General features: G+C 43.1%; 1 protein-coding gene across 6 annotated transcripts in view; it reads left to right on the top strand.

Moving 5' to 3' along the window:
* Positions 1 to 2,760: 2,760 nt before the first annotated feature.
* Positions 2,761 to 22,308, top strand: part of LOC148020437 (K(+) efflux antiporter 5-like) — a 178,845-nt gene continuing 159,297 nt past the window's right edge. For 5 of the 6 annotated variants that reach the window (XM_087700745.1, XM_087700744.1, XM_087700743.1 and 2 more), the window contains exon 1: positions 2,761 to 4,016. In XM_087700745.1, coding sequence (XP_087556871.1) covers positions 3,728 to 4,016 — 289 coding nt within the window. In that variant the 5' untranslated portion in view covers positions 2,761 to 3,727. The remainder of the gene's footprint in view (positions 4,017 to 22,308) is intronic. The other variant, XM_087700741.1, reaches the window with a different exon arrangement.

The raw sequence follows: 22,308 nt of genomic DNA, 5'->3' as shown, positions 1-22,308 counted from the left end.
GATCTCCCAAAAAATATGCAAACACTTTCTTGCTTTTTGGCACCCTCTAATAGGTTGTCTTTACAAAATGAGACTATATCAAGAGCACATTTTAATGTTGTGCTATTTGGCTTCAATTGTTCATGTGTCAATGTTTGCTTGATCACAACTCCTGCTCCATCATGTTCCCCCTTCCTATGGCCTTATACTAATAAGAAATTACTAATTTGAATACCTATGAACCAAACAATCAATTTAATAGGTTGGTCTTCCTTTGGCACCCTCTAATAGGTTGGCCTTACAAAATGTGACTATATCAAGAGGGCATTTTTATGTCGTGCTATTTGGCTTCAATTGTTCATGTGTCAATGTTTGCTTGATCACAACTCCTGCTCCATCATGTTCCCCCTTCCTATGGCCTAATACTAAGAAGAAATGACTAATTTGAATACTTGCTATAAAGTAAAATGGCCTAGAAAGATCTCAAACCAAACAATCAATTTAAAGCAAATAATGATATAAAAATATACTTGGATTGAGATCTATTATGTCTAGTAGTTCAAATTGAAGGGCCTCTCTATTAAAATCAAGTATATACTCTAGATAATCATTATGATCATCTCTTTCTTAAAACTTTACTCAGTAGGAGGCTTCCTGAGAGACACAACAATTAGCTATATGACCTAGTTGATTACATTTATAACAAACAATAGTATAAGAATTGGACAATGTCATTGGTCCTATTCCTAACATAAGCTTATTTAGGATGATTTGAAGATTTTATAGTGTGTTGTGCTATCTTGTGAAGCATTACCATTCTTTTACCAAGGCCTTTGATTGAATCTTCCAACATGATTAAACTTAGGATTTGATAAACTAATGATATTAGATGCACCGAAAAACCTTAAAGAGAAATTACAATGTGATTGTTGTCACTCTACCAAGGTTATTCAAATGCTCTACAAATGTGATGGACCTTCTTATAACTACTTGAGAGAGAGAGAGAGAGAGAGAGAGAGAGAGAGAGAGAGAGAGAGAGAGAGAGAGAGAGAGAGAGAGAGAGAGAGAGGTCCGTCTTGTAAGGGAAGGAGCATTATTTGCCCATCACACAAGACTTTTAATGCAATGCATGTGTCTTTAAGTTTCATCCTAATATCACTTCTTTTTCAAAATTTGGTACGAGGTTTGACATGATTAAAAGGTAATTTGTTGCTTGAAGTTCAACTTTAGGAGTCACATTATTAATATATTTAGATATAAGAGATGGATTGGTTGTTGAGTTAGTTGTCTAGAACATGTTTGGAAGTAAGTGAGGCTCGTGTAAAGAAATGAAGTTACTTATGAACAAGCAACAACTTAGTCGATAGGATGACTGCACAAGAAATGTGTTGTCAAGAGTTCAAATCCCTAATTAAGTGGCTCAACATTACCTTACCTTTAGGATTGTGTCACACCCAAGGATAGTGGGGGCCGAGAAACCCCCCTCTTCCCACCATCCAACTTGTTGCACTAAGACATTGAAAGAGGAGTGGTGTCTCCCCAACCTTGGGAAGCCCTTGGAAACATTCACAAAAAGGAGCGTGTTATTAAAGGGTTAGCAGCGCTAAAGCGATTCCATTAGCTAATGTAAATATAGCAAGAGTAGAGGATAATTAGTGATTATTGGCTCCACGAAATCTTCATGGCTGAAACTGTTTCATTTGCTAGATAACAAATGAGAGATAAGAGATGGATTGGTTGTTGAGTCGGTTGTCTAGAACACGCTTTAAAGTAAAAATAAGGCTTATGTAAAGAAATGAAGTCACTTACGAACAAGCAACAACTAAGTTGGTAGGACGACTACATGAGAAATGTGTTATTAAGAGTTCAAATCCCTAGTTGACTGGGTCAATAGTGCCTTATCCTTACAGTTGTGTCACACTTGGGGATAGTGGGGGGAAGAAACCTCTCTCTCCCCACTATCTAGCTTGTCGCAACTAAGACATTGAGGGGGAGTGGAGTTTCTCCAACCTTGGGAAGCCCTCGGAAACACCCACAACAAAAGGGGGGTGTTATCAGAGGGTTAGCATTGCTAAGTAATTCATTAGCTAATATGAATGTAGATAGAGTAGAGAACAAATAGTGAGTGGCGGCTTGATGGATTTTGGTACTTGAAATTGTTTTGGTTTTGTGTGACTACTCTACTTATGGGGTTTGCACACCATAGCCGTCACCCTACTGGCCTTGTAAGACACGACTCTTAAGGGTGTCAAGATTCGAATGAAGCGCAATCATAATCATTTCAAAATTGATGCATTGAAAAAGAAGCGAAGTCACGGTATTCTCACGTGTCTGCCCAGTTCAAATGTGTATGTAAAAGGAGAGCTCCCATTGCCCTTGTTGTAAGGCTGGTTACACACCAAGTAATGGACGGCCAACCCCCACCCAGCGTGTGGGCATGCACTTTTTGAAATTGGGCACGAACATGGACATCATACCTTTACACACCAAAGGGACACAGTTTGTAAAAAAATAAAAAAGAATAAACTTATAAATCTTTTGATTGGTTGCAAATGCAAAAAGTACACCATTGTCCGCCATTTTACAAAGTGGGCAGGGGAGACTCCCCCGTCCAAAAGTAAATGGGGAGTTTACCTGTTTAACAAGTAAACAACAAGTCATGTCCTCTCCAATGTGTAAAGGACTGCAGATGCCAACTTTTAAATGTGTTTTGATTGGTGAAACTTTACAAAGTGAACGTCCCTTTTTTTTGTGTAACCTGCCTAAGCCCCAGAAAGAGACATATCCACGATACTTGGAAGGTGTCACGTTCACTTCCAACATATAAATGGCGTGGGCGACATTGTCCTTTAGGCACGGTCGTCACCGTTGAGTGATTTGCCAGCAAAACTGCAGGTAGAGAAGAAACTCGATAGAGAGACCGAAGACAAAGAAGAAAGAAGAAGATGACGGAGGAGAGGAGCTCATCAGTATCTTCTCATACGGTCTGACAGGACTACAGGAGTGGCCGCCATACCATTTTGCCGTCCCGGATTTGTTTCCCTCTCCATTGCCGGCTGTCCTGTCTCACTGCCTCGATTCGCGAACCTGCAAGCTGTTCCTTTTGTGGTTCGCATTTTGGATCGAGGCTCCTCTTTTCTCCCATGCGAACCTAGGGTTTCGTTTGGAGCACTTTCCGTAAAGCTGGTTGCTGTAGATCTTCCCTTTTGGTGAGACGTTTCGCAGTCGTATTCTGGATCTAACCGCAACTCCCCCTCCCTCCAGCAGAACTGCTACTCCTCCCTGTCCTTCAAGGCCTTTCAATTCGAGCTTGTGGTTCGCTGACATACCATTATCCACGATTTGGCGCATTGAATAGCCGTTCATTCTCCTTACCGCATTGCGAGGGCTCCATCTTGGACAGGATTTTGTGTTGTTTGTGATAAATTCACAGTCTCCTTTGAGAGGAACTGCCATTTTACGGGATCTGGCCTTAAGCTTCTGCATCTGCACGTCCGGTTTCTAGCTCCATTTGCCGGCCCCTCAGCTTGCCGCCTGGTCTTTGCAGAGAGTTTCCAGGTCTAAAGAACTGCAGTTGCGACTGATTAACTTTGATCCCTGCACAGGATGTCTTGTCTTATTTCCAGCCAAAGTCTTAAAAACTTAATTATTTAAATAAAAGCGAATGCCATCTTTTGGAGACGTCCATTTGGAGACATGGACGTCTTAGATAAAAGCTACAATATATATCTATAGCAGGGTTGGCTTTATGGATCACCGTTGGCGGTCCAGGTGGATTGACTGGATTGTTTGTAGACGGATGAAAATATGGCATGGAGCTTGCGTCATATTGTTATTGGCGATGTTCTGTTCCACAGATCTGACTGCTGCAGGCATTAATGAGATTGAAGATGAAGCTGCAGAAGCATTCGATGAAGGACTTGATGAAACAAGTAAAGCAAACATCACCGCAGCTCCTCCTCCAAAAGAAGGAAGCCTTGCTGACATGATTGATCGTGTTTTGGAGAAGGAATTTTCTGAAAAAGAGCAGCAAGAGGGTAAGTCCATGCTATTTTGTTATGCACTCATTTTCTTTGACTAAAAGTTTATGCAAAACAGTGATTTTGCTATTTCCTCTCTAAAACCAAGGATTTGTATCAATTCAATCTAGTGTATCTCATTTTTCTACTCCAGCATATTTACCAAATTTTGGCAGCTATATTCTTGGATATCTGAAAATATGCAGCTGCTAAGTACTGCAAGCCAGAATTGCTGTCAGAATGGCCTTCATACAATAGAATGTTGACATAAGCTTAGAGTAAGAAGGCTTGTGATTGCAATATATTACCATAGAAAGGGGGATACTATATTCCTGCTTAGATCCTTCCCACTCCAACTTATCTAGTTGTGTAGTGTACAAAACACATAATGTGCTGTATATTGAATATTTGGTACTAGAAGGTTGCAAAGATATGGATTTAAGGAAGGACAAATGCGTGGAAGAATTTGATAGGACTGTGCTATACTTTGGTCGTACTTCAAACTTTTCCTCCAAATGAAGGGCATGAAATAAGTTTTCCTTTGCATCTTCACTTCTACTTGTTACATAGGAAAACCTTGATTCATGTTTTAATTATTCTAGTTGATCATCTAACAAATCTGGAGGAGCAATTTTCAGTGTTGCTTAAGCTTCGAAGCCCAAAAAATTCAAGAAGATTGTTTAGTCAAAGGATAGGTTTCAGTATTTGTGACTGTGAGAAGTAGAAAGAGGAGCAAGGTAGTAAGAGGTGATGAGGAATAATTGTCCTTAGTAGGGAGATACACATTATACATTGCAGGGTGTATGGAAGATCATACTGTGGTGGGACAATTGTTACCTTAACACAAAAACATAAACAGAAACCGTACGCCAAAGCATAGACTGATAAAAGAACACAGTTAGGGTTAGGGTAACTCAGAGACAATGAACACAGTGAATAAATGAAGTGATATAACTAGTGAATAATACGATGCTCATGCAGTAAACACACTATGCAGTGAATGAATACTGAACCTCGAACTCCTATATCTCAAGGATTAGGGCAAGGGTAATGAGCTGGAGAGTGTGTCGTACTTTGAATGGATCCTGAATCGCAGTAAGGCAACCTCCGGATGTTGAACACCAGCAAATGCAGTAGTGAGAAGCTGCATGTGATGTAGACAGCCTGCAGGAGGGAGAAAGACTAAAAACGCAGGCAACAGGTGAGAGAAAGACTAAAAATGCAGGCAAGATAGCCTGCAAGAGAGAGAGATTGAAAACATAGGCAGGACTGTGATGATGTGGCAGGCTGTATGGCAGCAAGTTTGCATAGGAACAGTAGTCACCTAACTAAAATCAACTCCAAATTGCGTGAAGAGGGCTGGAAATCAAGCGCCAGCTGATGGAGACAGCAATGGATAGCTTCAGCTGAGATGTCCTCCGTGAACGGGGTGTGGGCAGCAAGCTGAAACACTTGAAATCTGCAAAAACGAGATTAAGGGAAGAGTGGAGGGCTGGTTGTCAATTTATAGAAAATTAGGGTTTTAGATCCTCTCCCACTTAACTCTCTTGATCTGCTCCCCATTTTAGGGTTTTGGCTAAAATAAGCCTAAAATAAGCATGTTTTAGGGCTGTTTAAGTGACTAAGTACATTTCTTAGCACAACACCTCCTCTCAAGCCCAAAATAGGGCTAGAAAAGTAGGCCAGCCTAAATTTTGATTTACCCTAAGGTGTCCCATTCCAAAGTAGTAAGGGCATCAAACAAAGGGTGCGCGTTGACTGCCAAGTGGCCTATCAAGACTACAGAGGCGATGGTTATCTTACCAAGGGAGCCCAAGTGATCACCTTAGAGAGGCCAGGGCATTGGACCAAAGGTGTACGTCGGCTGCCCAAGGGCCTACCAAGTCCTACAAAGGCGGATGAATATAACAATGGATTGTGTTTGTTGTGTTTTGGTTTTTTTTTTTTTTTTTTGGTTGAAAAAGTGTTTTGAAAATACATAAGGAATATAGGAAAAGCGGCCGATTAAGTGATAGATAGGAAAAGATAAAGAGAGTTTTAAACCCAAGTCATTCACAAAACTAGCAAGCCAATCCCTCACATTGACTAGGATAAGTGCCTAAGGATGATAAAAGTGTGTGTGTGTGCCAATCATATGGTGAATATATGTAGACGCAAAAAAGATGATGGTGGGCTTAGCAAGACAAGCAAAGCAAGGGTAGGAAACTGTCTTTTAGGAGAACTGCCATGTGTCATGCCATGAATATGGTGGATCCTAGAGTCCGCTACTCCAAAAGGCCAAAGAGGGATAAATGTGTACAGATGCATGTTCACATGAACAGAATGCCAATGCATGGGGTAATGCAAAGGGAGATGCAAGATGACATGCTCAAACTGGAAGGGAAAGCAAGAGGGAAGTATCCTCTCCTTGTCGAGCTGAAGAAGTAGGGGAGGGTGTACCCAAGCCGGCTGGTTGACCACTTCGTCAAAATGTCTGCAAAATTATTTGATGAAGGTACAAACTCTAGGCGAATAGTGCCTAGCTCAACCTGCTCTCTGGAAAAGTGAAAGTGGACTCCCACATGCCGTGTCCGTTGTGTGATGATCGGATTGCCCGCAAGGGTAATGGCACTCTGGTTATTGCAATAGACAATTGTGAAAGAGTCACATGGTAAATGAAGTGCCGCCAGTAGACTCCTCAGATAGATGGCCTCAGTGGTGCCATCAAAGAGAGCCCGGTACTCAGCCTTTGCTGTGGAAGCCGCCACCGTCTCCTGCTTACGGTTGGACCAAGAAATGGGAGCTGTGCCTAAGGTAAAGAGGTAGCCGTCATGGGAACGCGGGGTGTCAGGATCTCTTGTCCAATCAGAATCAGTGTATCCCTACAAACATAAACTAGAATCACATGTAAGGCCATAAGAAAAAGTACACCGCAAATAACGCAACACACGAAGACATGCAGTCCAATGTGACATCCTAGGTATTGTGAAATACTGACTAAGTATACTAACTGAGTAAGCTAAATCTGGCCTAGTGTGAATTAATCAAAGAAGTTTTCCTACAATAGAGCGATAGATATGGTCATCAAAGGGCTGTCCTAGGGTATCCTTCGATAAGTGGACAGTAGGATCAAGAGGCGTGGCCATTGGCCGTGTCTGATCCATAGTGTACTGGTCTACGAGTTGAAGTGTGTACTTCTGCGGTGACACAAAAATACAGCCCCTAGAACGAAATGCCTCCATCCCCAAAAAATAGGACAACAAACCAAGGTCTGTCATTTCAAATGTAGCTTGAAGCTTAGCCTTAATTTTTGCTATGGCAGCAGAATCTGAACCTGTGAGGAGTAAGTCATCGACGTGTAGCAAGATATAGCTAACCCCCTCTGCAGTAGATCGAACATATAAGCTCGGGTCATAAGGGGTAGAATGGTATCCATGAGTCTGTAAGAACTCATCCATCCTATGAAACCAAGACTGCGGCGCTTGCTTTAGCCTATAAAGAGCTTTATGCAAGAGGAATATCTTATTTCTCGGGTTGCCAGAAGAAAAGCTTGGTGGTTGCTCCACATAGACCTCCTCCTCGAGAAAACCATTTAGGAAGGCACTCTTGACATCCATTTGATGTATCGGCCAATCGTGGTGAGCGGCTAGCGCATGTAGCAACCGAAAGGAAGTTAACCATGCAGTAGGTGCAAAGGTCTCTTCATAATCAATGCCATGCTTTTGTCGAAACTCTTGAACTACAAGGTGAGCCTTGTACTTATCTAAAGTCCCATCAGCTTTTAGCCTAGTCCTAAAAATCCACTTTGTCCCGATGACTTTCTTGTGGCTCGGACGATCTTCCAATGTCCAAGTCGCATTTCGATCAATACTCTCGAGCTCCTTCTCCATGGCCGCTCGCCATTGAGGGTGTTGAAGAGCCTCTTGCCATGTATCCGGCTCAGAATGCGCTATGTAATTAGTTGTAAGTAGCAATGCAAATGATGCCTGAGGAGCAAGTTGGGCAGATCTTAAAGGTCCCTCCGTAGTGAAATCTGGTGGTAGGATCCCCGAATCTTGCAAGGTCTGCTAGTACCAGCGAGGTAACGGGCCTCGCAAAGGGGGCCTAGGAACTGAAGAATCTGCGGGAATATAGCTATAGTTGGTTCACAAGGCTATGCCCACAACCATCCCTAGAGATCAATGCTACTTCACAAACACTAGTGGCCATCCCAAAAGATCCACACTAGTAACACATCTTTGGCATAAAAGCTTTCCATGGCAAACAAATTTGCATTTAATGTCCTAACACCAAATAGATTATGTTGACATATACCACAAATGACTTAGAGCAACATGTGCACCTACTAATACAATAGGTTTGTCCTTACATACATCTTAATCCACAATTTTCCAAAAAGTTCAATACTTGGTGCTCCAATATGCATCTGTACACAACTATACAACAACATAGTGACAAGTACTCTAATCATAAAGCACATATATTGATTACATCAAATGACCACTAGATATCTAAGTCTATCTATATTGAAGAAGTGGAACTGCTGCCTCCCTCTTAAGCACCAAGCAGTGCTCCAAATCTGTGTTTTGTTGAGCCTAATTGAGCCACAACCAAGATCGGCTCTCATTGAAAAGCCTCAAGGTAAAGCCGCAATAACTTTTCAATAACTTCAATTGCAATTGCATTTATGTCTTGTTGTTGTTGTGCTAAGAAATGCACTTAGTAACTTAAACAGCCCCAAAACATGCTTATTTTAGGCTTATTTTAGCCAAAACCCTAAAATGGGAAGTGGATCGAGAGAGTTAAGTGGGAGAGGATCTAAAACCCTAATTTTCTATAAATTGGCAGCCAACCCTCCACTCTTCCTTTAGTCTCTTTTTTGCATATTTTAGATGTTTCAGCTTGCTGCCCACACCCCGTTCGCGGAGGACATCTCAGGCGAAGCTATCCATTGCTATCTCGATCAGTTGCCGAATGATTTCCAACCATCTTCACGCAGTTTGGAGCTAATTTCAGTCAAGCAACTGTTGTTCCTATGTAGACCTGCTACCGTACAACCTGCCACATCATAACAGTCCTGCTGCCTACGTTTTCAGTCTTTCTCTCTCCTGCAAGTTGTCCTACCTACGTTTTTAGTCTTTCTCTCACCTGCTGCCTGCGTTTTTAGTCTCTCTCTCCTACAGGCTGTTCTACCTCCGTTTTTAGTCTTTCCCTCACCTGCTACCTGCGTTTTTAGTCTTTCTCTCTCCTCATTGCTGTCTGCATCAAATCCATTTGCTAGTGTTCGATACCCTAAGGTTGCCTTGTTGCGATTCGGGATCCGTTCGGAGTATGGCACACTCTCCGACTCATTACCCCTACCCTGATCCTTGAGATACAAGAGTTCGAGGTTCAGAATTCATTCACTACATAGTGTGTTTGCTGCATGAGTATCGTGTTATTCAGTAGTTATATCACTTCATTTATTCACTGTGTTTATTGTCTCTGAGTTACCCTAACCCTAACTGTGTTCTTTTATCAGTCTATGCTTTGTCATACGGTTTCTGTTTATATTTCTGTGTTAGGGTATTTCTTAACATGGTATCAGAGCCTGGTACTCTCTAAGAAACCTAGGCCTTTGATCTAAAAAAGCTCTACACAAGAAGCGAGAACTACAGTAGGTTCAAATGACTTCGAACACAACACCGATTCAATCTCCAAAACCGACTATGCCGAGAACCAAGCGAGAGTGGGCCAATCAGCTTGCTCCACAAAGTTCCGACATGGTGGAAGACACTTCTGATTACATGGAAGAAAAGCTAGACAAGCTGACCTCTAAAGAATACAAACTAATCATAGCTTATAGACAAAAGAAGATTGAGGAGCTCGATCATGGATTGTCCTTCAAGAAAAGCTTCTAAATGAAGGTATGCATGAATGTCTCTCTTCAAATGTTGCACATAAATCTGATGATGTTGCAGGGCCGTCGAGACCTCCATCAGGGATGCCCCCCCCCCCCCCCCCTCTTGGAGAACAAGACCCGGATTATGTTCCTTTATTTCATCCACTTCCATCCACTCTGATGCAAGGTACGTTAGATTCATCTTTTGTGCCTTCTTTTTTTACTTCTGCTTTGCAATATTCTAGTAAAGATCACACGGAAGAAAGAGTACAGTCTGTTGACTACGAAAAAGGTCCTCTTGAGGACCAATTCTTGTATGTTAACACACGTCATGGGGATTATAAGAAAAAGCTAGGTACCTTTTCTTCTACCCTTCCTTCTTTTCCATCTACTTCACAAAATCAGAATGAATTTGGTGTTCCTTTTTCTTCATTGCATGGTGCATCATCATCTTCACATTTTCATTTCCAATCATTAAATGATAAAAATGAACAAAATGCATCTGTACCTCATACACCTCATTTTCAAGACCCACCCATCCCACCACATTCATCCGCTGCTTCTCCACTTCCATTCACACCATTCACTTTCCCATTTCAGACACCTTATGTCGCACCGCACATCACGCCGGGGAGTTATGGAAACATAAGCACATCCTTTAGGACCTCATCCTTACCTTTGCCGGGTGGTGTTCCACCTACTTTACAGACACTTTCAGGATCATTGCAACTTGGGTATCCCCCCCAGTCTCTCCCGAGTGTGGATCACTTGACTCCACAGTTTGCCTCCATGGCTTTCCCTAGTGGACCTTATGGTCCTACTGTTGTGCCCCAGCCTCACTTTGGACAGGGCTTCTATGTCCTAGTGCCTTCACATACACTGGCACCTTATGGAAACATTCATGTTCCAGTGCCTCTGCCTCAATCAGCACTCATTGGACACTCACAACCTACTTTTGCCTACCCATCTTTTCCCCCTCCTCCTTCTTATCAGACACATCCACCTCCACCATCTTACTCTTCACAATCCTATCCTCCATATCCATCTTACCCTACCTACTCGACGCCTCATGGTTCTAGCTCGTCTTCTACCAAGCATGCATTTAATGACAAGACTCGTTTTAATGGGTCAAACTTTACTACTTGCTCGAACTTGATGAGACATGTCCTTGACTCCCAGAACCTATGGGATCTTGTACAGGGGTTGGAACCCCAACCCGATCCTGCACTTGTTCCATACGAGGTTATTCGCTCATGGAAGGCTAGGAATACCTCCGCTATTGTCGAGCTAATCCAAAGCTTAATGCCTGAGTTTCATTCTCAACTTCAGCATTTTGACTTGGCGTCAGAGTGATGGGCACACTTGACTGACCGCTATGCGGCTCGGGATAGGACCCGTCGTTGTATTAATCTTGACCATGAGCTTCAGCTTTTCAAAATCACTGACCGGGATGACTTGAAAGTCAAGTTGGCTGAGTTTCGGCCTCTCCTCGCTGAATTCTCCACTACGGGGACTCCTAAGTCCTCTTACGATCAGGTCACATTGTTCCTAAACAAATTCCCTAAGAAATACTTCAATTTTGTGGAAGGCATAATTTCAAAACCTACCATGCCTACATTCTATGAATTTGAGTGTCACTTGTTGCGTTACGCACGGTTGTTCAATCAGTTTCATATGAATTCCTCTTCAGAGGGAGCTCTTGTTGCTCATTCTCAGAAATGGCAACATGGGAAGGAAAAACAAAACCAAACCTCCACTCAAACTCAAACTCAAAATCAAAATCAAAATCAAAATCAAAAGCAAAATCAATCCGGGAAATCACAAGAAACATCCCAATCTCTCAAACCTGGGTGACTGAATGTACCTAAAAAGAATTGACGACGAGTGTCAATCAAAGGCAAGAGACACAGCACTAAAACCTAAGTCTCAGACCCCTGCCCCTCAGTCAAGCAACCCCCTACAAGGGAGGCAAGGTGATGGGCCATGGCAAGGGGCAATTTAAAGGTCAAACTCACACTGCCACCGCACAATCATCTCAGTCGACAACATTCTCAACTCCAGAGGGCTTGTCTGACTAGTCCGCAGAGGCCCACATCATCTCCATAGAGACATCAGATGCGAGTCTCGTCCATATCTATGAGTTGCCTCCCAACGAGGTAACCGCAGAGGCCCACTCCACACAGCCAAGCACTTCAGCTCCTGTTTGGATTGTGGACAGTGGAGCTACATAACTCCTCGGTCAAGATTCAAGCACAAGCTTGCGTTAGTTTTACCACTGATAAGGGTCTGGATCTGGCTACGCTGGACTATATATATCATGTCCCTCAGCTTCGGGTAAACTTGTTATCTATTCAGCTTAGGGTGATCGTTAGGCAGGATGTCGTCTTTGACGAGAGGGATATTGTGCAATCTTCTACACCGGATTCCGATCCGATTCCTTCTTCCACATCATCGGAGATCGTGCCTACTAAGCCTAGTCTACTTCCCGCTCCTTGTGAAGTAGCCATTATTAGAGATTGAGGCATCTAGTGGAGCATAGTGTTTGTGAAAGCATTATAGTGAGGCATGTGGATTTATGTATGGTTTTCTCTTTGGTTCTTAAAGAGCAAGCAAGAGATGTGAGCCACATGGATGTGACACTTTTGTCCTATAATATATCTTTGTAAACATCCATTATTATGCTTTTTGGAATGCACTTGAGGATATTGCTTTCATTTGTGTTATTGGCAGATGTATATTTTCACAAGATGTGCGTTTGGGATGACCATAGGATAGAGCTGTGAAAAGGGTGGAGCAATGGAAGCAAAGAGACACTATTGATATAGACTGCAATGAACACAAAGATTAGAAAAGAGAACAACAAGAACATAAAAACTTAAAGAGAATAGACTCAAGAAATGAAATCCATATAGCAGATTGAAGCCTTAAGAGTAGCACACTGGTATTAGTAGTGAGTCACCACCAGTGTACACTAGCTTCCCTCTCTCCACTTGGAAGTAATTGTGTTGTAGGGTGTGTATCTAATAGTGAATGACAATGCTAGAGGGACAATCTATAAATAGGTTGAAATAATGTCCCAAGAAAATACTAGTCGGTGAGCAATATTTGGCACCTTAAATATAGGTTGACCAGCCACAAAATCTTTGGCATAAAAAGTGAAAGGTACACTAATGCACAAACTTTGACACCCAGAAGATGTACTTTGCTAACACCCTCTTTCAGATCATGGGTGATTAGTATAATAGAATATACAATGATAATGACTCATCATATTACATACAACAATGACCATGAGATAGGAACCTTCTCTTCACAATGATAATAATCTGCTTTCTTCTTCTTCTGCTTGTCACTCCTCTTTGAAGCTGTAAAAGCATCTTGCTTGCTACTATATTTATTTGGTAGCCTCTCATTTAAATGCAAAGAAACCTCATGCTCGAGTAGCATAGAGGTTATATGCTCAAAGTTAACAGGTGTTATCGAAGTTTGAGGAGAGAGAGAGAGAGAGAGAGAGAGAGAGAGAGAGAGAGAGAGAGAATGAATGCTGGTGGGGATGCAACGGGACCCCACCTAGGGTTCCCATCTGTCGCCTCTGCGTCTTCCGTTCGTGTTCGTGTAGTCCGCCTTGGGGCTCCACGTTTAAGCCCAACGTCGTCTTTCCGGTTGACAGTGCTCTTCGTTTAAGCCGAGCATTTGTTGCAACCCACGCCCAATGGTGCGCTTTGTCTCTTGCTGCAGCTGTTCCACCTCGACAGGGTACTGTTCTTTTGTGCCTTTGCCTAGTCCGTTCTAGCCTTTCGCGAGGCCTGCCCCTGCACGCCAGTCATCTGCCGCTACCATTTTTGCTTTGCGATCAGAGTTTTGCCTAGATCTCCTCCTCAGTCACAGCCCTTGCGTGGGGTGAAGGGACAGCTCTGCCTCGCCTTTGCTTGTCCAGCCTTCATGCTCCCGGGCAGTAACCAACCTGCTGTCTTGTGCAGTCTGCTGCGCATCCTCTGAGCGCCCTTATCCTGAGCCTGTGGACCAGACATTAGTACGAGTGCAATCTGCCCTTGTGCACCAATCACGAGAGCCGACCTGCCCCTGTATAGTGAAAGAGTGTGTGAGAGAGAGAGCGAGCGAGAGAGAAAGAATTCTGTGTTCGGAATCTGGGGCTGCTATGGCTAATCTGTAGGAATCTAATGGCATCGATATGGCCTTTCTCTACCATCAGATTGGGCAGGGGAATGACGACGACTTCGCCGATCTGGATGGTGATTCCTTGGCTGATGAACTCGGGCCGTTGCAGGAAAGCGAAGAGATGGGCAAACGTCGTAGGATGTTGGTTGAAGAACCGGTCTTGGGCTAGAATTCGTCTCAGCCAGAGGTTCATGTTTTGTGTTCACCAGCCCGATGGATCTCTACAATTCATGCTGGCCACTGCTAATCATCTTATGTCAGATTATGTCCATTGTAATGAGGATAAAGCTAACGCACTACCGGATGGGGATTATGTAGTTGCAGTCATGGAAACCGACATGGTTTTAAAAGAGATAGCTACTTTCCATGAGAGGGCAGCCATATTTTATTTGACTGGAAGGACTCCTTTGATCACCAGAATTCGTGCTTGGTTGCAGTCAATGCTTGCCAATTTTGAACCGCACGCTGGTCCCCCTGGTGGAGGAGATTTATGAAAGGGGTTCTTTGATGTTCTTTTTCATTCAGCAGAAGTACAAGCTCTTATGATGCAACACATTCCTCTGTTTATGGATGGGCAACTAGTTCATGTGGTCCCTTGGAGACCCATGGTTGAGTTTAAGAGGCGCTGAGACAGGCATGCCCAATTTGGGTAGAGGTGGTAGATTTCCTTGCGCGTCATTGGAGACTCCTTCCTCTGGTTTTGAGAACCATTGGGGAGGTTTTGGCAGAACCTTGGTTGGCTTCCTGCAATCGGAATAGGGCATGCATGCTTTGGAATATAGGGACACCCTGCCCGACGAAGATTCGTTTTGAGGTTCCAGGGTTACAAACGTTGGTGTATGAGTTGAAATGGGGTACCTTTGCAGGACACTGTTTTAGATGTGGCCAGTTGGGCCATTTCATTTTAGAATGCGACAAAAATATAGAGGTAGGGCAATGCCTTACGGACCCAAATATGGAAATGCAAGACCATCTCCCTTAGCAGATGATTCAGAAGCCCGTGGCTGATCTTGAGCAGCTTTCTTAACATGACCGTAATGAGGGCAAGAAGGTCGTTTCCCATGGTGATGGGGAGTGTGCTTTGCTTGCGGGTTGGCGGAATTTGTCTCTTTAGGAGGATTCCTGGGTTACAGTGGTTCATCGTAATGCAAGACAGGATTCTCGCTCCATTCCTGCCCATCCTCTATGGCCCCCTATCACTCAAACCTTTCAATGTAGAGGAAGGGGGCTTTATATGAAACCCCAATCTTCGTGTGCTTCGGCAGTAGAAGATAAAAGGCCTTCTGATTTTGCTTTGCATTTTGATACGCATGGGAGGCTTGTACCTCCTCGGGATGGTTTCCGCTCCCAGCAATAGCACTTCCCTTCTCGTGCTTCCATTGCCAGCTTGCAGAGGGCAGATCTTGTTGATGTTATTCAAGGTGAAATGGAGAGATTCCAGGTTGCGAAGGCTATTGATGTAAAAGGGAAAGGAAAAGCGGCGGTTCAGTAGTTCTTATAATTTGTGATTCATCATGAAAATTGCTCTGTGGAATGTGAAAGGTATTTCTTCGGGCAGAAAGTAGTATCGGTTGTGGAAAGTGGTGCTAGTTGGAAAATGGGATGTTTTTTGTGCTGTGAAGCATAAACCGCACGCTTTGGCTGGATCTTCATATGTATATAAGGATTATGCAGTTTTCTTTAGTGGTCATCCTCCGCATAGATCGAGAGTTATGTTTACTGTCAAATCCTCTCTACAACCATCGTTGGTCTCTCAAGACCCTCATGGCCGATTTTTGATTCTTGCAATAATTTTTCTAGGGTGAGGTTTTGTGGATGGTAGGCGTGTATGCTCCTTCTAATGCAAGGGAATGTCGTCAGCTTTGGGAAGACCTGCATTGCCTTGCCATGGCTCGTCAAGGCTTTGTTACGGGTGATTTTAATACATGTGTTTCTGCAGATTAGGCGACCTCTCCGCATTCAGTTATGGATGGTCTTGAGAGACAGGTTTGGGATGCTCTTGCAGCGGCATCTTTGAAAGAAGACATGTGGTCTTGGATGTATCCATCACAAGTTGGATACACTTATCGTTCTTTTCAGCATCCAAACACTTGGGCCATACTAGATAGGGTATACATCTGCCAAAGTGACTCTTTTCTTCTTGCAATCATCGATATGTGCGTGGAAAAGCAACATGTTTTGTCAGATCATTACCCTTTGGTCCTGGAAATGAGCCATAGACTTGTTCATGCATTTAAGGCTCTCCTTGCCCATTTGCCTCTTCGGTTTAATCAATCTTTTTTGCAGCCAAATCAGTTTTTGGACTGTGTTCAGCAGTAACTGATAGCCTCTTTTCGCTCGAGGGTCCTATCTACAAGGATGGAAGCATGGGCGGCTTTTAGGGATCATGTGTAAGCGTTATCCCGACAATATGGTATTCAACATACTTCCTCGTTTCGAGCTGAATTGCAGCGTACTCAATCCTTATTAGCTCATTCCTTGTCTCTGTCAGACCGGGGATTCTAACGATGACTTGCTCACATGCATTGAATGGCTGAAAGGCCGGGTCCAATCTCTTCAGGAAGAAGAATATTCAAAATACAAAAATGTTGGCCAGAGCTGAAGCTTTACATGATAACCATTGTCAAACTCATAATTTTTTGCTCGTCTGCATCAAATATATGCCCGGGAAAATATTGTGCGCTTAAAGGATGGGCGAGGTGATATGGTGACCGATCTTGCCTCTATTATTTGGATGATTGTTGACTTTTATAGGGCCTTGTTGGGTCCGCAAGAGATTCTTTCCGATGCTGTTCTCTTTGCTTGAACATATATTTGTGACCTGGTTAGTAATCGGGTCAAACGAGAATGGGTGAATCTAATGGAGGTTGATATTTCTAAAGATGAAGTGGAAGAAGTGCTGTCTCACTTGCCTCAAAGGAAAGGTCCCTTCCTAATGAGCTGTTTTCAGCCCATGTGCAATTGCTTAAGGACCCATTCACTCGCTGGTGTCAGCAGGTGTGGAACTCTGGTATGATGCATATGGCTTGGAAGATTGCTGTCATCAGGTTGTTGCCCAAGGTTCCCTCTCCGACCTCTTTGAAACAATGGAGAACCATTTCTGTTATGGGATCGTTACATAAAATCTTCTCCAAAGTTATTGCCAACAGATTGCAGAAAGATTTTCTGCACCTCATTCATCCATGTCAATACGGTTTTATTAAAGGTTTGAATATAATGCCCGACATTTTGAATGTTTAGCTCGGAATTGACTATGCCAAAGCTTATAGCAAGTAGGTTGTTGTGCTTCAGTTGGATATTGAGAAGGCTTTTGATCATGTTAGCTGGTCTTTTTTGCGGTAATTAATGTCTACAATGGGTTTTGGGCCCCGTATGATTCCTCTAGTTGATACTATCAGTCAGGGTGATGTGGCCCATATTGCTCTTAATGGAGGGATTACGGAGGAAATTGCCTTATCCTGGTCCCTTCGCCAAGGCTGTCCTCTCAGCCCTTTGCTGTTTGCTTTGGTAACTCACCCCATGCTCTCATTACTGGATAAGTTGGCAGCTCAAGGTGAGATAGTTGGCTTAACTCTTCCCGGTGGTGACCAGCTTGTGGGTCAATCTTTGGCAGATGATTCTTTTATGTTCCTTAAGGCAAATCGTCTTAATGTTAACCGGGAAATGGTGGCCTGGAATCTTTTTACTTTGGCATCGGGTCTTCACATTCATACTTAGCAATCCATCCTTCTCTCTTGTACGGAGAATGATTTGCAAGCCTTGGGCTGGAATGGAATTATGATCATAAGTATTGGTGTGGAGGTTGCTCCCCGAGCCTTGTTGGATTGGATGGCCTCCCGAATTCATGATGGGTTCATGTACTGGAAATCCCAGAGTTGGCCACTACATGTTAGACTAAAAGTGGTTCAATATATTATGATTAGTATGATCTCATTCTTTGTGCCATTGCTTCCTTGGACTAAGAAGTCCATTTTGGATTTGGTTTAGCCTATCAGATTTATGCTCTGGAAAAAGAGAGGCAATCATTTGGGGCAAAATGGATCTCCTGGCAGCATGTGACAACTCCGAAAAGGATGGGGGGTGCAACTTTGCTAGATGTCAATTTGCAAATGGCCACTTTGAGGCTTTCCCTGTTGCAGAGTCTATGTACTCAGTGTCATCCTTGGTTAGACATTGCCAAATTCTTCGTAGAAAAGACTGGCATCTCTCATGGTAGGATGGTTTTTCATGCTTCCTGGTGGCATGTGCTTCATTCTACGAGGCCTTTAAAGGTCTCCGAGTCTTTTCTCCTTTCTCATTTGATAGCTTCCTAGCAGGAGATGCTTTGTTTTGCAGTTTGGCATCCCACGGATATTTGTAAAGAGGAAAATTCGCTGCAAGGAGAAATACTGGCTTCCTCAAGGTTATTGGATTGGCCACAAAAATATTTGTAGCGAGAAAAGTTCAATTGGATGGCTAGTCTGGGGTTGCAAATAGTCCGTGATGGTGTTATTCCTGGGCAGCCTTGTCTTTATTCCTTTAGGTGTATTCGTCAGTACTTTAGGGTGCCTCGTGGATACAGGGACATTTGGTCGTCCATATAGGACAGTCTTCAGAGTTTCTTTCCTTTGCCTGTGTTACATCCATTGGATCCTTGGCGTGACTGGATGTTTGTGCTTCCTGATGATTTTGGGAAAAGGTAAGCTAATTAGATATATCATCATATGGTGGAAGCCAACAGATGGGTCATGGGGAAAGTGAATAGGTTATGGCATCGTAGGGACAGTAAAAAGAAGTGGTGAAAAGATTTATCCAATTTTGGAAGTCTAAGGTCCCTTATTAGGAAAAAGTGTTCATGTGGCGACTGCTCATTGAGGGTCTTCCAATGGGAGTAGTGCTTCGTGCTCGAAAGATCTCTGTTGGGCGTTGTGTTTTCTGCACTACGTCTGATGAGACATTGCTTCACCTCTTTGTCTCCTGCCCTGTTGCACGACAGATCTAGAATTTCATTTCCCGTGTGTTGTTCTCGGTGACTCAGCACCGCCTATCAGTTCATTCGTGGATTATGGGAGATATGTCCTCTATGCCCTCTTTAAGTTCAAATTGTTATTGCCTATTTCATTTCCTTAGATGGACAGCCCTGTGGCATATATGGCGTAATCGCAATGCCTTTATTTTTGATTCAGCATTGGGCATCCATGGGCATGTGGCCCATGTGCAAGGAATAGTGTTATGGCAAATCTTCTCTATGATGTTAGTGGACCTGGTTCTTCTGGATATTGCTGCTCCCTAGCTGGCGATTGTTCGCTCTACTCCAACTGTTCCTTTTGTGTGATTTGTTAGTACTGTTCATGTAATAGGTTGTTCTAGTGGTTCTGAGAGCCTGCAGGCCTCATGTAAATATTAGTTACACAGAGAGTGAGACAGAGAGAGACTCATGGGCGGCAACTAGTGGTAGCCGTTCAAGCAGAGTCAATGCATGACGAGTCTTATCGCATGCATAGGGCAAGTCTCGCCACCAAGCTGAGAGAGAGAGAGAGAGAGAGAGAGAGAGAGAGAGAGAGAGAGAGAGAGAGAGAGAGAGATGGTGTGGATGTAGCTCCCCGTGCATTGTTGGATTGGATGCTATCCCGTATTCATGATCAGTTCGTGTACTGGAAGTCTCAAGGCTGGCCTCTTCATGTGAGACTTAAGGTCGCTCAATGCATCATGAGAAATCCCATACTCTCGACATCTATCAAAGCATTGCTCTAGGTGTCCCCAATGCTCACGGATTAAGCTATAGACCCATCACGATTTTGTTTTTCCTACCTCTGCTTCCTTGGATCAAGAAGTCTTTTCTGGAATTGGTTCAACCTATCCGATTCATGTTGTGGAAAAAGAAAGGGAATCGCTTGGGCGAGGTGTGGATTTTGTGGCAGCATATTACTACTCCTAAAAGGATGGGGGGAGCAGCTTGTTGGATGTTAAATTACATATGGCAGCCTTGAGGCTAGCTCTTTTGCAAGCACTATGTATAGAGAGTCATCCTTGGTTAGATATTGCAAAATGTTTTATAGAAAAGACTGGAATCTCTCATGGCAATACAGTTATTGTTAATTCCACAAGACTTGTAAAGGTCTCCCAGTCTTTTCCCCTTTCTCATTTGATCGTATCTTTGCAAACGATGTTACGTTTTGTAGTTTGGCGCCCTCTTGATTCTCATAAGGGGGAGATTTGGATGCAAGGTGAAGTGCTGGCTACTTCTAGGTTGTTGAATTGGCTTGATAAAGATGTTCCATATCCAGGTAAAGTGTTCATGTGGTGGTTGCTTATTGGGGGTCTTCCAATTGGCAGTGTGCTGCATGCTCGCAAGATCTCTGCTGGTCGTTGTGTATTCTGCACTACATGTGATGAAATAGTGCTTTATTTTTTTGTCTCTTGTCCTATTGCTAGACAAATTTGGAGTTTTGTTTCCCGTGTGTGGTCCGCGGCAACTCAACATTGGATATCCATTCGTTCGTGGATTATGGGAAAGATGACTTCTTTGTCCTCTTTGTACTTAGATTTTTCTTGCCTTTTCCATTTTCTTAGATGGATAGCCTTGTGGCATATATGGCGTACTTAGAATGCCTTTATTTTTGATTCAGTATCAGGTATCCATGGTCATGTGGCCGGTGTTCATGGTTTAGTGTTATGACAGATCTCCTTTATGGTCTCGGCTGATCTGGTTCTTCTTGACATTGCTACTCCTTGGCTGGATATTGTTCGCTCCACTCCAATTGTCCTTTCTGAGTGACATTTCTATGTTAGAGTTGTGGTAGACTTTCAGTTATATTTTTTTCTTTGCTGACTTGATGGTGTGATGTAAATATTTTCTACTTAGTTCAATTATCTTTACAAAAAAAAAAAGAGAGATGGCAACATGTTGATTATGTGCTAGGGTTGTTGAAATGTTAAAGAGAAGCCATTGCTCTATTGTAGCAAGCAATCGTGACCCCGTAGTGTTTCTCTACGCACGGATTGTACTTGTGCAAACTTTTTGTCTAGCAAACTTGCTATCAAGGGTGGGTAGACTTTGGCACTTAGTCCGATTGTAAATAGGTAATTTAGCTAGATTTAGCAAATTTGATGGTCATGAAAGAGGTTCAAATTAGTTGTGATAGAGAGATTGAGGGAAAAAGGAAACGGATGGCCTTGACATAGCCTTCATAGATCAAGTGGTGGAAGCCCTTGGTCCAAACTCTACGGTTGAAGGACAAGAGGAGGAAATGATTCCTTGTGTAGAGGAGATGGTGCCTTGTTTTGATATTTAGCCTGTGGGTAAGCGCACTAAATATGGTTCGGCAGAAACTAGGGGACCACTTGTGCTCTTATGCGTAGCTTTCTTCTACTCCTGATGAATCTCAAGATTTAGACTTGAAGCACTTATTGGAGTTTGCCAACATATTCTCGAGTGAGCATGTCTAGCATAACAAAGAAGCATTTTTAAAGTAGGATAAAGATGATGTCTTTGATGCTATTGTGGATACAAAGATTATCTTGCATTCTTTTTGGGTGTTCCATGAAAGAGGAGTTATCCTCTTCTTGATAGGTAGGATCTTAATACTTTCTTGGATCTCTCAGTGGTTACGGTTTTTGTTATAAGTGGATTGTGTGGAAATTTTTGTGGGACCAAGCCTCAAGGGGTTTTTATGAGGTGATGCTAAAATTAACGAGGCATTGTGATTATCTCTTGGCATGGCTGCCCTTGTTTTTTGATTGACGTTTAGTTCATGTTGTGCCATGGAGACTAGTGGTAGACTTTCAATGTTTGCTTCAACAAGAATGCGCAATGTGGGTGGGAGCGAAGGGCTGTCCCATTGTGTATTGGCTTGCACGGAAAGATCCTATGGCACTGTCTTGGTTCCCCCTAGTTTGAGGGCCACAAATCACAGTTGTGTATACATGTTGTGGGATACTTATTGTAAAAGGCCTAATTGGTTATGAATTGTCTTGGAATACATCCTTTGTATTTTCGCTTGAAATGGGGCACTTTTGCAGGCCATTGCTTCTCTTGTGGGAAGTTGGGGCATTTTGTGGCTGAGGGCACTGAGAAAAATGCAGCTCCAAATACAGGGATTGCTTAGGTCATGAATGATGATCTTATGGTTGAAGGCTCTTAGAATGATGAGGCCCCTGTATTGAAAACTCGGGATAAAGGAAAACAGCTTGTGCATCCTTTAGATCAGCTTGAACATGGTTGGGTTGATGTTTGTTCTAAAAGAGGCAAAAATACTAATGTTGACATGGCAGCTACTTTGCCAACCACTT

Source organism: Lygodium microphyllum, chromosome 19, assembly GCF_053477565.2.
Source record: "Lygodium microphyllum isolate KBCC chromosome 19, Lygodium_microphyllum_v1.1.10, whole genome shotgun sequence".
In the NCBI taxonomy this organism is placed as follows: domain Eukaryota; kingdom Viridiplantae; phylum Streptophyta; class Polypodiopsida; order Schizaeales; family Lygodiaceae; genus Lygodium; species Lygodium microphyllum.
The sequence above is the reverse complement of the archived record's forward strand: the minus strand, read 5'-3'. Positions and strand labels throughout refer to the sequence as shown.